The sequence below is a fragment of the Aquarana catesbeiana genome, linkage group LG03 (genome assembly GCF_042186555.1).
Source record: "Aquarana catesbeiana isolate 2022-GZ linkage group LG03, ASM4218655v1, whole genome shotgun sequence".
NCBI classification, from domain to species: domain Eukaryota; kingdom Metazoa; phylum Chordata; class Amphibia; order Anura; family Ranidae; genus Aquarana; species Aquarana catesbeiana.
The window spans coordinates 316055785-316071713 of NC_133326.1; the positions used below are offsets into that span (position 1 = coordinate 316055785).

Genomic DNA, 15929 nt, shown 5'->3' on the forward strand with positions numbered 1-15929 from the left:
ATTTCTAGCACTAGACCTCTTCTGTAACTCTAAACTGATAACCTGCAAATATTTTAAAGCATCGCTTATGGAGATTTTTAAGTACCAAAGTTTGGCGCCATTCCACAAGTGTGCTCAATTTTAAAGCATGACATGTTGGGTATCTATATACTTGGCGTAACATCATCTTTCACATTATACAAAAAAATTGGGCTAACTTTACTGTTTTGTTGTTTTTTATTTTTTAATTCGTGAAACAATGCATTTGAAAAATTGTTGCACAAATACTGTGTGACATAAAAAGTTGCAACGACCGCCATTTTATTCTCTAGGGTCTCTGCTAACAAAAAAAAAAAAAACATATGTAATGTTTGGGGATTCTGAGTAAATTTCTAGCGAAAAAAATTGTGATTTTTACATGTAGTAGAGGAGTGCCAGAATAAGCCCAGTATGGAAGTGGTTAATCTCTTACTGGCCATGTAATGCATATGTGCAGCAGCAAGGAGGGTGAACTTTAACACCCACATGTGCTCACTGTATACTCCTAGTACACTGAATGAGCTGTCACAGACAGCTCCTGGCCTCTGGTTATGTCAGGAGCCAATGGGATGGGCTCCCGATCATGTGACCACTGTGACAGCCAAACGTAGTAATCGTGATCAAGAAGTCCGTCTTGCCCTCGGGTGTAAAGACCCAGTTAAAGAGCCTCAGGAGGGCATGAGAAAGGGTTAATTTGTTTTTACTTCTTTCATTTATAATACTTTGTTTACACAGCCTGCAACATTTTCATGTACAGGCTAGTGTTCATTGTGTACAAGCGCAATCGCATTGTGTTTCAGTACAATGCACTGTTTTTATATTTGTTTTTAACTTTACATAAATTTCACAAAATGGCACTTCATGAGCATGTATTGGCCACAGCTGAGCTGCAGTGACATGCCATGCAGCAAGTTGTAGAAAATAAGTATTACCCAAGCTCTACCACACAGAAGCTGGAGACTGGTGCTCTGGCTGGGGCGTTCAACTCCCACAATAGCAGATCCTTATCAAATAAAGTTAATAGCTTGGAAAGGACACTGAGTTTCCAGCCTTACTTGATAAGGATGCAGCAGGTTGCGCTGTGGAAAAATACAGCAGGTTTTCATTTTCTTATCGTAGATCATGGGACACAGAGCCATAGTAGTTACTATGTGGGTTATAGGCCACTTTCAGGTGATGGACACTGGCACACCCTAAGACAAAAGTGCACTCCCTATATAACCCCTCCCACTACTGGGAGTATCACAGTTTTTTCACCAGTGTCTAAGGTGTTGGTCACGAGCAAAGATGCGCTGTGCTGAGCTCCACTGGAGCAATCCTTGCTGGGTCTAGCCATGCAGCCAGATCCATTCAAAGTGTCTTTTAGGCCGCATTGAATGGTATGCGGGCCTCGTGTCTGAAGAAACGAGGTCTTCCCTGTAAAAGCTTCTCTTTTTATGTGTCACCACTGGGGGCTGTATAGCGCACATACTGTCGCACGCTTCCTCGCAGAGCTCATGATGTATCCGGAGCAAGCGGGTTCCGTTTCCTCCAGCCAGCAGCAGACCTCTGGTAAGTCTGGGGGGGGGGGTTTCCTCCCCCTGGACGCCTCCCCCACCTGTGCTATTTGTACCCCTCTTCAAGAGGAAGAAGCACCAAAGAAAACAAAAAGCGAACGGCTCGTTGCACTACTCAGCGGCTTCCAGGCTCTCCTCGCCATTTTCTCCCCTCTGTAGATCCCATAGGATCAGAGGCCACGCTCGCGCGGGAAGACTTTTTTTTGTTGTTGAAAGAGAAGAGGGGGCGGGGCTTAGCATGGCGTTGGCGTCCTTCAACACCCAGCGCAGGAGAGAGTGTTTTTTAAAGCACTAAGTGTTATTGCTGCAAGCTGCAGAGGGACACGAGTGTAGAGGGGCATGTAAGAGGTTGGAGACACAAGCATTCTTTTTAAACTAATTTACTATTGCATCAGGCTGAGCGCTAATAGCATCGGCAGTGGCTGACTATTGCTCAAGCAATGGATGCGATTTCTTCTGGTAGTGCCTCTGCTTTGTGCATCAGGCTATGTTCAGAAGGGGGGTTGAAACGCCCCCCAAAAAATAGCGAAAAGGGTCTCCCTCAATCCTACTCTACAAATGGCATCCTCCCCTGAGAGGGGGTGGCTGGTCAGAGTGAGCATGGGGGCCATAAAATGTTTGCAACTGTTTTCAACACTGCAGCCCCTGTTCATTTTACCCTTTTTCCTCAGCCATGGTAGGTTTTTAAAAGAAGTTTAGCAACTTTAAATCGCATCCCAGTGTGGTTAATCGCATCCCAGTATGGTCAAGATGTGACAGGTTCTCTTCCATTTTCCTACAAGACCCTCAGTCTGAGGGATTAGAGGTAGGAGAAGACGATTCCCTCAGGGGACTGTGGTGAGGCTGATGACTCCTCTTCTGAGGTGTCAATTGCGGGAGAGTCAGCTTTCACAATCTGTATGATTGATGGTACAATTTCTTGCTGATTGATCCGTTCCACATTTATGTACCCTTAACTGAGTGTTTGGGTTCGCTAAAGCCTCCTCAAGCTGTGCATGCTTTTCCCTGTCCATTCTTTGTTGGGAAATTTTTTTTGTTCTGCAGGATCACCCAGATGAGCATTATTTTCCATTCTAAAAAGTTTTCCTACTTTATCCTGTGGTAGAGAAAATTCACTAAACGGGGTATACCAGCAATTAACGCTACTTATATCCTTTGTGAGTAAGTTTGACTTGTCCGGCAGACATTGCTTGAATACTTAGGGATCCAATGGATAAAAGGTTGGAATTCCTATTAAAAAAAACAAAAAACACTCTTTTCTCTGGCAGGTTGAGTGTCTCAGCCTGCGCTGACAGTAATTGGTTAATCGTTGAGAAACCAGTTTTAACCGGTGTTTAAGGTTATCCTGCTCAGCAGGGCTAGGAGGCAACTTTATGTTTGCAATAGTTGCTATGACAGATTGCGCCTTCACTAAGCGATGCAAGAAGCTCCTGTCTAGTCTTTTGCGGTAAGGCAGCTATATGGGGATATTTTGGATATATCCAAAGAATTTCTAGCAAAAGAAAGATACCCCTTTTTGTCTTTTTAAATGAAGGACTAATTATGTTTTTTATTTCAAAGTTCCTTCTTCTGTGCCAGGGGCATCAGCCTCCATTCAGTCACGACGGCCTCCGCCATCAGGTTCAAAGGGTAATCCTCAGGGTTAACCCCAGGAACAAAAGGGGTCTTGTGGGAGGAAGTCTACAAGATACTGTAGCTTCCTTATGAGGAGGTGCCCCCCGCTTGCTCAATGGGGAGAATTCTTCTACAGTTCTCAGGGATCTGGCAGAAGGAATGTCGAAACGAATGGGGGTCTTCCTCAATAGCTCCAATGTACAAGCTTGAGTTCCAAGAGTTTCTGTCCCCTTGTTTTTTCAGATCAAACGTTCCTAAGGATCCAGAGAAAAAAAAATCTTTCTCTCTAGCATTGGACCATATGTTGGCAAAAAGTGTTCATGGTGGCCCCATGTAAGAGCAGAGATTGGGATTTGGTTAAATCCAAATGGACATTCTAGATCTCAAAAATCTAAAATTCAATTGCTGAATATAATCTCCCCCTTTTTGCATGAAGATGCATATCTCCATATGCCTATTTTCTCGCTCACTAGTAATATTTTTCAGCATTTAACTATGCTTTACGACCTAGCTGCTACACCTCAAGTACAAGGTTCTGGCTCCTTTGCTAGCCAGATTGAGGGCCCAAGGCATAACGAATATGGTTTATCTAGTCGATCTGTTCTTGTTAGACCAGTCGGTAGCTAACTTAGACAAAAAGTATGGTCACCACATTCGACTATCTGGATTATCTAGGTCGGATTCTCACCTAGGAGGAATCTTCTTTAAAACATGAAGAAAATACTTGGGTCTGATCATAGGTACACCCAGAAAAGGGTATTTGTAGCCCAGGCTAAGATCAGCACCATAAAGGTCTGATCTAGGTAGTCGAAGCAAGATGTTTTTCTCCTATTCAACTTTGTGTGAGGTTGTCGGGAGCTTCATTTGAGGCCAGTCTTTATGCTCAGTCTTGTTCTGGACTGCTGCAAAGCAGTATCCTATCGGCTTGAAACAGAGAATTCAAGGTCTGTATTCCCAATGTATCTGACTCCAAAGCCTATGGCCACATCACCCTGGAGCGCTGGATTTCGTCCGCTCTTGGAGGCTAAGCAGGGTCGGGCCTGGTTAGTACCCGGATGAAAGACCACCTGGAAATACCAGGTGCTGTAGGCTGAGTGCGCCGGAGCCTCAGTTTATGGTAAACATCCAAAAATTTGCGAAGGGGGAAATCCTTCTTTCAGTTACCTGGGAAATAGTATCAACAAATGCCAACCTTTTTTTTGTTTAGGTTGGGGGACAGTCCTGAAAGAGGAGTAGTGGCCTAGATCAGAAATGGCCTTGCCCATTAACATTTTTAAAAAATGAGGCAGAACACTTGGTTCTTAGGCCTGAACGTTCAGTTTAAGGTATTGTCCTGCTAGGAGTCAATCCGTTTATTCCACAGCGATGGCATATATTAATCACCAAGGGGGCACAAGAAGTTGTGTGGCCCAAAGAAAGGTGAAGCTTTTCCTATCGGCAGTTTTCATTCTAGGAATAGAAAATTGGCAGGCGGACTACTTGAGCCACCAGCAGTTTTTCCTGGGAGAATGGTTCCTTCACCCCGATATCTTCCTATCAATATGTCAAGAATGGGGACTCCCAGACATAGATCTGTTTGCGCCCAGGATCAACAAATAAGATTGACAACTTTGTGTCATAAACAAAGGATCCGCTAGCATGCGGAACGGATGCCTTGCTATTACCGTGGAATTGGTTCTCACGGATTTGTGCATTCCCTCCTATTCTGCCTGTATCCACAACTTCTTCACAACGTCTTCACAGGATCAAGCAGGAAGGGAAGTTGGCCAGACCTTCTCTCGCAGGGTCCGAAGTTCCATCCTACTTTACAAACTATAAATTTAACAGTTTGGCTATTGAGGCCCCCACTCTGAAGAAGCATGGGCTGTCAGGTTCAATAGTTTTCTACCTTGGTTTATGCAGAGCCAGGCTCCATGGTTGTATATTATGGAGTCTAGGAAACCTAAGTCTCCTGGTGTGAAACCAGAAGCTGCACCCCAGGAAATAAGTCTAGTTAGAGTCCTTGATTTTTTTCTGCACAGGGGGTGAGAAATGAAACTGGCCTTGAGTGCTTTCTAAGGACAGGCCTCAGCCTTATCGGTATTGTTTCAACGACCACTTGCTTCGCATTCTTTGGTCCATAACTTTATTCAGGGGGTAACTCGGCTTAATTGTATCTTCATCCTAACTTTTTACCAAAGGTAGTATCAGGTTTTTATCTAAACCAGGATATTGTTCTACCGTCTTTTTTTTCCAGAACTCTGTTCTTGGAAGAAAAATCACTACATTTTTTTGATGTGGTGAGAGCAGTCAGTGTCTACTTAAAAGTGATTGCTCAGATTCGAAAAATGGATGTTTTTATTCATGTTGCCTGAGAGTCCTAAAGGAGGATAGGCAGCATCGAAATCTACTATATAATCTACTAAATAGATTCGACAAGTAATCGTTCAAGCTCATGATTAAGAGGTGGATGCCACCCTTTCAAATCAAAACGCACTTCTCTAGGGCCGTTAGTGCTTCCTGGACAGTGCATCACCAAGCCTCCATGGCTCAAATCTGTAAGGCCGCAACTTGGTCTTCAGTCTATACATTTACCAGATTCTATCAAATAGATGTAAAAGGTCATGAAGATATCACCTTTGGGCGTTGGGTACTGCAGGCTGCAGTATTAGTCCTCTTGTCTCTTATTGCTTACTTTTTGTTGTGTCTCCCTCCCATCAGTTGGCATTGCTATGGGACATCCCACATAGTAACTACTATGGCTCTGTGTCCTGTGATGTACAATAAGAAAATAGGATTTTTAAAACGGCTTACCTGTAAAATCCTTTTCTTTGAAGTACATCACGGGTCACAGAGGTCCCTTCCTTCTTTGGTATACACGTGTATTGCTTTGCTACAAAACTGATATACTCCCAGTAGTGGGAGGGGTTATATAGGGAGTGCACTTTTTGTCTTAGGGCGTGCCAGTGTCCATCACCTGAAGGTGGCCTATAACCCACATAGTAACTACTATGGCTCTGTGTCCCGTGATGTACTTTAAAGAAAAGGATTTTACAGGTAAGCTGTTTTAAAAATCTTTTTCCGCACTTAACATCACCGTGGCGTTGTGGTGTGAACGAGGCACATAGCAATTGTTTGCTTTGTTCTTGTGCAGAAAAAGGTCACCACATCTAGTGTGAAAGAGCCCAAAGCAAGGCTATTTGGAGCCATCTATGACTGGCTTAAAGCTAAAATGTTGCTGTGCTCTACATGCCTAGACATCTTATATTGTGTTATGATATTGTATGGTTTATGTAAATGGTCATTTGTTGATTCACGTGGGTTTGTTTGAAATGTTATGTCTTGCGCAATTATGAGAGAGTAGTATTTTATGTATATGGCTATTCATATGTAAAACATTATTTTTATGATTCTATAACATTTTTTTCTCTTAATTGCTTCAGAAACTATCAGGCCTTTCTCTGCGTATTCAACAGATTGAAACAACTCTCAACATTTTAGAAGCAAAGGTTTGTGAAACCTTTTTTTTTTTTTTTTTTTTAATTCAAAATGATGTACTAAGGAATCAAACTATTGGTCTGCCTTTTATCTATAGTTGCTAAGGTGTTTTTTTTGTTTTTTGTTTTTTCCCCTTAGCTTTCTTCCATCCCTGGCTTAGAAGATGTGAAAGCTGAAACGCCACTTCTGCCTACCAGTCTTACCAATGGACACGTGCCATCATTACAAGCTGATACAGAATCCCTTACAGTTTCACCCCAGTCAGATGTAAGTACATTGTTACCAACAGTGCAATTGTCTGTTTTTTTTTTTTTGTTTAAGTGTAGGCTTCCCATCAGGCTCATCAGTGCATCACTGTCTATTGTACTGTGTACAGACTTATTTATAAAAAAGGCAGATTAATGAACTTCATGATTTTTTCAGTGTAGCTGATGAGTAATCCTGTGATTTATTTTCATTAGCAACTAGACAAATATTCAACTGGTACATTACAACTGATTTACTACTACGAGCTGAGAATCTTCACACAGTCATTTGTGTAAATATGCACTTTTACTATCCAATCATTTTTGTTTTTCACATAATTGGTTAAAGTGGTTGTAAAGTGTTTTTGTTTTTTTTTTTGTTTTTTTTCTTTTATTTGTATTAAACTAATAAACATGGTATACTTGCCTGTTCTGTGAAGTAGTATTGCACAGAGCAACCCAAAACCTCCTTTTCTGAGGTCGCCTGCTTGGCTCCTCCTCTTCTGTGTGCCAGCCGCTTCCTGTGGTGGTACACCTGCGGCCTGCGCCCGTGCTAGGCTGTGTGCATCCATTGACACACAGTGTGGCTCAGCTCCCTCCTCACAGGATTTGACAGCAGCGGGAACCAATTGCTCCTGCTGCCATCCCTGAGCCTATGAGAGAAAGGGAACAGTGCTGCTGCAGATGGGCACAGTGCTGGATTGAGAATAAACTCAGGTAAGTGTAAAGGGAGGAGAGAGGGCAATACAACTAGTGGGACATTTTTTACCTAATGTAAGGAATGCATTAAGATGAAAAATGTCTAGCCTCTAGAACCACTTTAATTTATAACATACAATTTTATTATGTGAGCATTCTCAAATCATTTAGTAAATTGGCCACATGACATTCCTTCTCTGTATTCTTCAACTGTCATTGCCAGACATGAAAAGATAATGGCATGACCATTTTCACAGTGGTAAAACATTGAATATGCAAATTAACCTATGGCCCACTAGCTTGACTGCTTGTCCTTTTATGGACCATATACTGTATAAATACAGATCATATATATTTAGGAATCGTATTATATACACAGTACGTGTTCAGTATATAATGCTGCATGTCTATGTAAAATTGCTCATAAGATAATACTGTTAGACCAGAGGTGTCAAACTCAACTTCATTGCAGGACACATCAGCATTATATTTGCACTCAAAGGGCTGGTTGTATCTGTAAGACTACATAAACGTATCCAGGGTTATTATTCCCAGAGAATGGGTGCAGGAACTCCACCACGCCACCCCCCCCCCCTCCTCTACCACCACCAAACAGGATCCAATGGTGGGACAATCTTTAAAAGAGGCAATAAATACCAGAAGTACATTGTGCATTATAAATTACTACGTATGAAGTGCAGAGTTCAGGGGGGCGCTATGTATGAAGTGCAGAGTTCAGGGGGGCGCTATGTACAAAGTGCAGGGTTCAGGGGTGCGCTATGTACTGAGTGCCGGCGAGTTCAGCTCTTTCACAGGCTCACACTTCCATGCCTCCTCAGCTTTGACTCATGCACCACTATCACCCACCCCCCTCCACAGCCCTCATCTCCCCTCCCCCAAAGCTTCCTTGCAGCTTACCTTTTCAAAAAACCTGATCCGGCTCTAGTACCTCCATGCGGTGTAGGCTACTTTTCTACTCTCTCACTCTCACTTGCAGCGAGATCATTGGTTGGCATCTGGACACAGATGGGAATCGCAGTACAGCCTACCACATGATGCCCCATCCCACCTATGACCACACTGCACCTGCATCTCCCTTGTCCCCACCGTGAGTGTAGGGCAGGCAGGGATCTGTGAGAGCAATTAGAACAATAGTATTGGTAGCCTCCCGGTGACCTGTGTCAGAGTTAAAAAGGGTTTCTGCAGATTGTTCTGAGATTCTCTATCCTCCTTGCTATGCAGACAACATGAGCAGATGTCATCCAGATAACCTGGCGCCAAGCAGTTATGCTTTTATAGGCAGCAATTAGGAAAGGATCAGACATGCACTGAATCATGGCTGTGGATCTTTTTAAGCCCTTTTGAGCATTGGATTGTGTATACATGACCTACTTTGCAGAGCTAATTGTAATAGTTACATTTGGCATAGGCAGCCCTATTACAGACTGATATACTGTATGTATGAAATATTTGGATCTATTTTTAAGGATCATTGTCAGCATTTGATGCTATGTTGGGATTGACTTGTGAGGATAACAAGCTAATACTAGGTTAGATGCGTTCATTGAGTTTTTTCCTTGTTTTGTGTGGTAATAAAAGGAGTAGTTTTTTGGCATACACAACAGAATGCTCGCTGGCTCTACCAGCACACAAGCTTTATCTACTCAAAGACTTTTTACTATTGTTGGCAGGTGGTGCAGCAGAATTCCATAAATGATAACACATCACAAAAGGAAGAAGTACACACAAACAGTGTTGCAACCGTGGCTAAAGATCCTAGATATGCCAGATATCTGAAGATGGTCCAAGTGGTAAGTAAAACATCCCTATCATGGGTATACTTATGAAGGCAGTGCTGTACTTTGATGACAACTGCAGCAAATGTAACCACAGTAATTGCTAAGGAAGCCAGGAGCTGGAGCTGCTGAAGTTTAAACCTAGTTTATTCACAGACTTCAGATGACTACCTCTAGGCAAAAAGCTAATTACAGTTTGAATGCACATGTCTGAAATATCTTATATCCCAAAACATTTGTAATCATGTCCAGTCACTTTGGTGCTTCGTGATCCACATACAGCAAAGTCAGGAGGATGATGTCACTTTATCAGTTGGGGCCAATTCACCTTTAGGTGTTTTATTAATGCACGTTATAGGGTGCGTTAAGATGCATTGTGTTAAGCCAGCCCGTTCAGTATGAATGGATCGATGATGCACCACAGCCTTCAAAATAATTTACATGATCCTTTTATTAATGTAATAATGCATTGCATGGTTTGTGTTGTGGTGTGTTGGGCTTTACTGTACAATGCGTTGGGGTGCTATTTACAATCAATGGCACATGCATTGTGGTAATGCACATGTGTATTGCACAAGTGTGAATGGGACAATTGGGTTAAAAGCTGAACTCCAGGAAAACCTTTTCCAGCCCCACTGCAAGAATTACCGTATTTATCGGCGTATTACACGCACAGGCGTATAACCCCCACCTTCATTTTAAGAGGGAAGTTTCAGGAAAAAAACTTAAATTTTAAATAAGGAATGCCCACCTGCAGCCTCACAAGTGCCATCAATGCAGCCTCATCAGTCCACATCAATGCAGCCTCACCATTGCCATCAATGCAGCATAATGATAGACAGAACAGTGGTCCAATGGTGTCCCAGGAGACGGGACTTCCTATTACAGAGGCTGCCAAGTAAACAGGAGATTCTCACTGTATTTAATCTGACGGCGCTCGTCCCAACCCCTTCCCTGTCCCCTCCGAGGCAGCTAAAATTTAAGTATTGGCATATAACACGCACGCACTATTTGCACCCAATTTTCATGGTGAAAAAGTGAGTGTTATACGCCATTAAATTCAGTAACTGCTCATTTCTGTCTAGGGAACATGGAAAAGCAGATTTACTTACCTAATCCTCCATTCCTGCAGGCTTCTCTGCACTGCTAAATCAGTCCCTGCAGCCTTCTCCTCCCCAATGCTCTGATAGTTTAAAGTTCTCTCATGTCATCAAATCGATACAGGGTCCAAAGCCTTAAACTGGAACTGAGGACACTTCTGGAGCATGGGGGAGTGCGTATTTGCCCCTAGACTAAACAAGCAGTTCTCCCTTGCAGTGAGGCTATGCTTGCAAGGGTTAATTTTTAGATTTACTGGAGTTGGGCTTTAAAAGTAGACATGGAGGTGGATGTCTGTTTTTCTATACTAATCAATCAAATTGCATTTAAAAAAAAAAAGAATGATGGGCAATATTCCTTTCAGTGGAGAGAAATAACTAGTGGCATAACACATGGTTTTCTTCAGTTCTCCTTTGCATGAGACTCTCGATCTATACGCTGTACACCTGTTGTTGTAATTATATTAAATATTACCTTTTCTGTTATAGGGGGTACCTGTGATGGCCATCAGAAACAAAATGATTTCAGAAGGACTTAATCCAGATCTTTTAGAGTAAGTCACTTTAAATCCCAAAGGCAGAACATGGCTCTGTGTGTGAGAGAGATGTATGTATAAGGAAAAACTCTAGTAAAATAATATAGTATCATGTTATATTAACTGTAGTCAATGAGCACCCGGCAGTGGTAATGTGAGAGGATCCTATTTGTGTGTTGCTGTGGACAGGATTTGGTTTTTCTTTTTCATACATCATGGGACACAGAGTTAGGCTAATATTCATTACCTGCTGGGTTATACGCCATCTCTAGATGAATAGACACTGGTAGACAAAGTCTTAGACAGGATGTGATCCCCTATATAACCCCTCCCATACAGGAAGTACTTCAGTTTTTTTTACCAGTGTCTAAAAGGTGGATGAGCATGTTTGAGCTCTCTGAGCTCCAGGTCTCTAGTCTCACACACGGTTCTTAACCACTTCCCGCCCGTCGTATGCAGAATGACGGCCCGGGAAGTGGTTCTGTTATCCTAACTGGGAGTCATAACGTCCAGCAGGATAACATGCCGGCGCGGCGGTCACGGGTGCGGTCTCTAAATTTGATGGCATGGCTGTTGAAGCCAAGGTAGGGAAGGACCGTGGCATCTCGGAACCAGTGGTGTTTACCCTAGTGAATGCTAGAAAAGCTGTCACTAGGGAGGTCTATCATAAGGTCTGGAAGACCTATATTGCTTGGTGTGAAGCCAGAAAATGGCATCCTCGGAAATATGTAATTGGGAGAATTCTCTCTTTTCTACAGTCAGCTGTGGAAATCAGATTGGCTTTGAGTACAATCAGAGGTCAGATTTCGGCTCTATCAGTATTCTTCCAAAGGCCTTTAGCCTCCCATTTGCTGGTTTGAAACTTTATGCAGGGGGCAACTCGTTTTCTTCCCCGCATTAGGTCACCTATGTGTCTTTGGGACCTAAACTTGGTGCTCTCTGTGTTACAGAAACAAGGTCTTCCAGACCTTATTTGAGCCTGTCAAGGAAATTCCATTAAACTTGCTGTCACGCAAGCTTGCCTTCCTGATGGCCATCACCTTGGCTAGAAGGGTGTCCGAGTAGGCGGTGCACTAAAGGGTGCCTTTCGTGCAGGGAACCATACTTGATCCTTCACCACGACAGAGTTGTTTTACGACCTGTTCCATCCTTTTTGCCAAAAGTGCTGTCAGCCTTTCATTTAAATCGGGACATTATTTTACCTAGATCTGCAGAGGTCAGAGGATCAGAATTTTTTGTTTTACCAAAAGAACCCAAAAAAGGGGCAGGCAGCTTCCATTGCCAATCGGGTCCGTCAATTTTGTTATTCAGGCCTATGGTCTGAAATGTAAAGCTCCTCCCTTTTAAGGTAAGAGCTCATTCTACCAGGAGTGTAGGAACCTCCTGGGCTTTTCGCCATCAGGCATCTGTGGCTCAGATTTGTAAGGCTGCTACCTGGTCTTCAGTGCATACTTTCACAAAATTTTATCAAGTGGATGTTTGAGCAGCCGAGGATTCGACTTTCGGCCGCAGTGTACTGCAGGCTGCCGTATAAGGTCTGATGGCTATTGTTTGGCTGGGTGTCTCCCTCCCCTCAAGGCTATTGCTCTGGGACGTCCCAGTAGGTAATGAATATTAGCCTAACTCTGTGTCCCATGATGTATGAAAAAGAAAATAGGATTTTTTTGTCATACTTACCTGTAAAATCCTTTTCTTTGAGTACTTCATGGGACACAGAGATCCCTCCCCTCTTTTTTGAGGATTCGGTGTTTGCTACAAAACGGAAGTACTTCCTATATGCGAGGGGTTATATAGGGGATCAATTCCGGTCTAAGACTTTCTTCTACCAGTGTCCATTCACCTAGAGATGGCATATAACCCAGTTGGTAATGAATATTACAATATGTCATTATAAATAAGGTTTTGTGAAGTCCAAGGTGGGTGTTAATGGCTTTTTTGCCTGGAAGGGTATGTGTGACTTAATTTTTTTTTTTTTCTATTTCCCATTTCCCTAGAACCCCCAATGCCCCAGTTCCTGATGAAGAACTTGCAGCAGAAGACAGCTCTGACAGTGAATCTTCCTTTAGTGACTAAGGATTCTAAAGCTTCTGGACTATATGAGCCCTGTTTGGCTATGCCAGTGATATTTACTACAACGTAAATGTATCTTGGTAAATTGTAGCTCATAAAAATCTCCTGCAACGTATGTTTACCAGATACTGAATATCTGGGAAACATACGTGAACTGTAGGAAACAAGCTGGTGATTGCACCCATGATGGAAATATTGTTTGTAGAAGGACTGACTGACTGTTGAAGTCTACAAAAGTTTACAATTATTCTCTCAGAAGTACTTCTTAAGGCTCAATGTGTTGCCATAGGGTTAGCAGTTTCCAAGCACAAGTGTTTGAAAATGCATTGTAGGAGGGAAAACCCTGAGATATGTTCAGTAAACTGCATAGCAGTTGCTTGCTGTGGCCTGGTTCAGGAAAGGGCACTTATTTCTTCAAAATGTGTATATATAAAATATTATTTGATAATACTCTTTGAATAGAGCTGAAAATGTTAGTTTAACAACGAATCAATGTTTAACCAGTTGTATAAAAAGTTTGGTGTCTGGATAATAATCGGTTTACCATCATCAATTACTATTTTGATTTTTAAACATTATCATTGAAGACTTGTGTTTTATGAGACCTGTCACAAAGATGTGAAGAACAAAAATATAAATACACCACTCCTGGAACTTTCACATCTTAATCCAAGTTGGCAGTGACATATATTGCATTGCATATTTGTGCATTCAAAACTTTCTTTTAAAGAGGACTTAGTGAAATTTTTAATTTTATGTGAATCCACAGGGCACATGTCAATATTAGCAAAGAACGTTATATTTTGAAGTAAAAAAAAAAAAAATTATATAATTTCCTTGTAAATAAAACTGCTGTTATGTGCTCCTTCATGCCATTTATAGCCCTGGGAATGATGACAAGGTCTCTGGCTACCAGATGCATTGTGGATGTTTGTATTCATTGGAGGTGGCAGAAAGTGTACAATTTTTTTCAATCACAGAAATCATCATTTGAGTTAAAGGGGTTGTAAACCCTCGTGTTTTTTTTTCACCTTAATGCAACCTATGCATTAAGGTGAAAAAACTTTTGTCAGTCACTGGCCCAGCCCAGCCGCCCCCCCCCCCCCCCCCACCCCACCCCCCCCCCCCCCCCCCCCCCCCGTCCCTGTGCTGTCCCTCTACCCGAGGTTCTCAGCACTTGATTGGACAGATTGATAGCAGCGCAGCCATTGGCTCCCGCTGCTGTCAATCAAATCCAATGACGCTGAGTCCAGCATTCGTGTCTATGGATGCAAATTCTGGACTCGGGATCGCGCCTGCAAGGTAACCCCCCCCCCCCGGAGAGCGCTTCTCCTAGGGGATTATCTGATGTGGGGAGAGCCGCCGGGGACCCCAGAAATTGAGGATTGGGGCCACTCTGTGCAAAGTGAGCTGCACAGTGGAGGCAAGTATGCTGAAAATATTTTATTATATCTTTTCATTTGACAACACTGAAGAAATTACACTTTGCTTACAGTGTAAATTTGCTGTCCCCTCAAAATAACTCAACACACAGCCATTAATGTCTAAACCGCTGGCAACATAGTGAAGTACACCCCTAAGTGAAAATGTCCAAATTGGGACCAATTAGCCATTTTCCCTCCCCGGGGGCATGTAACTCATTAGTGTTACAAGATCTCAGGTGTGTTAAATTTGGTGTTTATTGCTCTCACTCTCATGCTGGTCACTGGAAGTTCATGGCACGGATCTGAAAAAAAAGGTTTGTTGCTTTACATAAAGTCCAAACACAAAAAAAAAAAAAAAAAAAAAAAAACAGTCAGCGCTGACCCCACAACCAAATCTCAAATGTTCACAGTCTACACCCTGTTCCAAATTATTATGCAAATTCTATTTCAGTGTCACAAAGATTAAATATTTTGTTTTTCAGTTTAACTCATAGATGGCATTGTATCTCAGGGCTCTTTTGATCACTGAAAACAATCTCGGACACCTGTGATAATTAGATTGCCATTACATAGTAGCAAACAGATATTTGAAGCTGCTGGTGCCTCTGGAGTCTCACGGACATCAAGGTGTAGAGTCCTCCCAAAGTCTTGCAACTGTGCATAAACCTTCCATTCAGCCACCACTAACCAATGCTCACAAGCAGTAATGGCTGCAGTGGGCAGAAAAATACATGGAGACTAATTAATTTTCAAACAGTCCTGTTCACTGATGAGTGCCATGCAACCCTGGATGGTCCAGATGGGTGGAGTAGTGGATGGTTGGTGGACGGCCACCCTGTTCCAACAAGGCTGCAATGTCAGCAAGGCGGTGGTGGAGTCATGTTTTGGGTCGGAATCATGGGAAGAGAGCTGGTCGGCCCCTTTAGGGTCCCCAAAGGTGTAAAGATGACGTCTGCAAAGTATGTGGAGTTCCTGACTGACCACTTCCTTCCCTGGTACAGAAGGAAGAACTATGCTTTCTGTAATAAAATCATCTTCATGCATGCAATGCACCATCTCATGCAAAGAATACCTCTGCATCAGTGGCTGCTATGGGGATAAAAGGAGAGAAAGTCATGGTGTGGCCTCCATCCTCCCCTGACCTCAATCCTATTGAGAACCTTTGGAGCATCCTCAAGCAAAAGATCTATGAGGGTGGGAGGCAGTTTATATCCAAACAGCAGCTCTGGGAGGCTATTCTGGCATCTTGCAAACAAATTCAAGCAGAAACTGTGAAGCTGCTATCAAATAAGGGGTCCTATGTTAAAATGTAACGTGACCTGTTAAAATGTTGTTCAACGTTTGTTCGAAATAGCTTTTGATTTTAGTAAATACACTGCAAACACAACAAATGACAA

The 15929-nt window shown here is 42.6% G+C and overlaps 1 protein-coding gene across 2 annotated transcripts in view; it reads left to right on the forward strand.

Moving 5' to 3' along the window:
• Positions 1-13686, forward strand: part of WASHC3 (WASH complex subunit 3) — a 44303-nt gene extending 30617 nt beyond the window's left edge. For both annotated transcript variants that reach the window (XM_073620321.1, XM_073620322.1), the window contains 5 exons: positions 6611-6676; positions 6804-6932; positions 9301-9420; positions 10992-11056; positions 13033-13686. In XM_073620321.1, the coding sequence (XP_073476422.1) occupies positions 6611-6676; positions 6804-6932; positions 9301-9420; positions 10992-11056; positions 13033-13111 (459 nt within the window). In that variant the 3' untranslated portion in view covers positions 13112-13686. The remainder of the gene's footprint in view (positions 1-6610; positions 6677-6803; positions 6933-9300; positions 9421-10991; positions 11057-13032) is intronic.
• The last annotated feature ends 2243 nt before the right edge of the window (positions 13687-15929 follow it).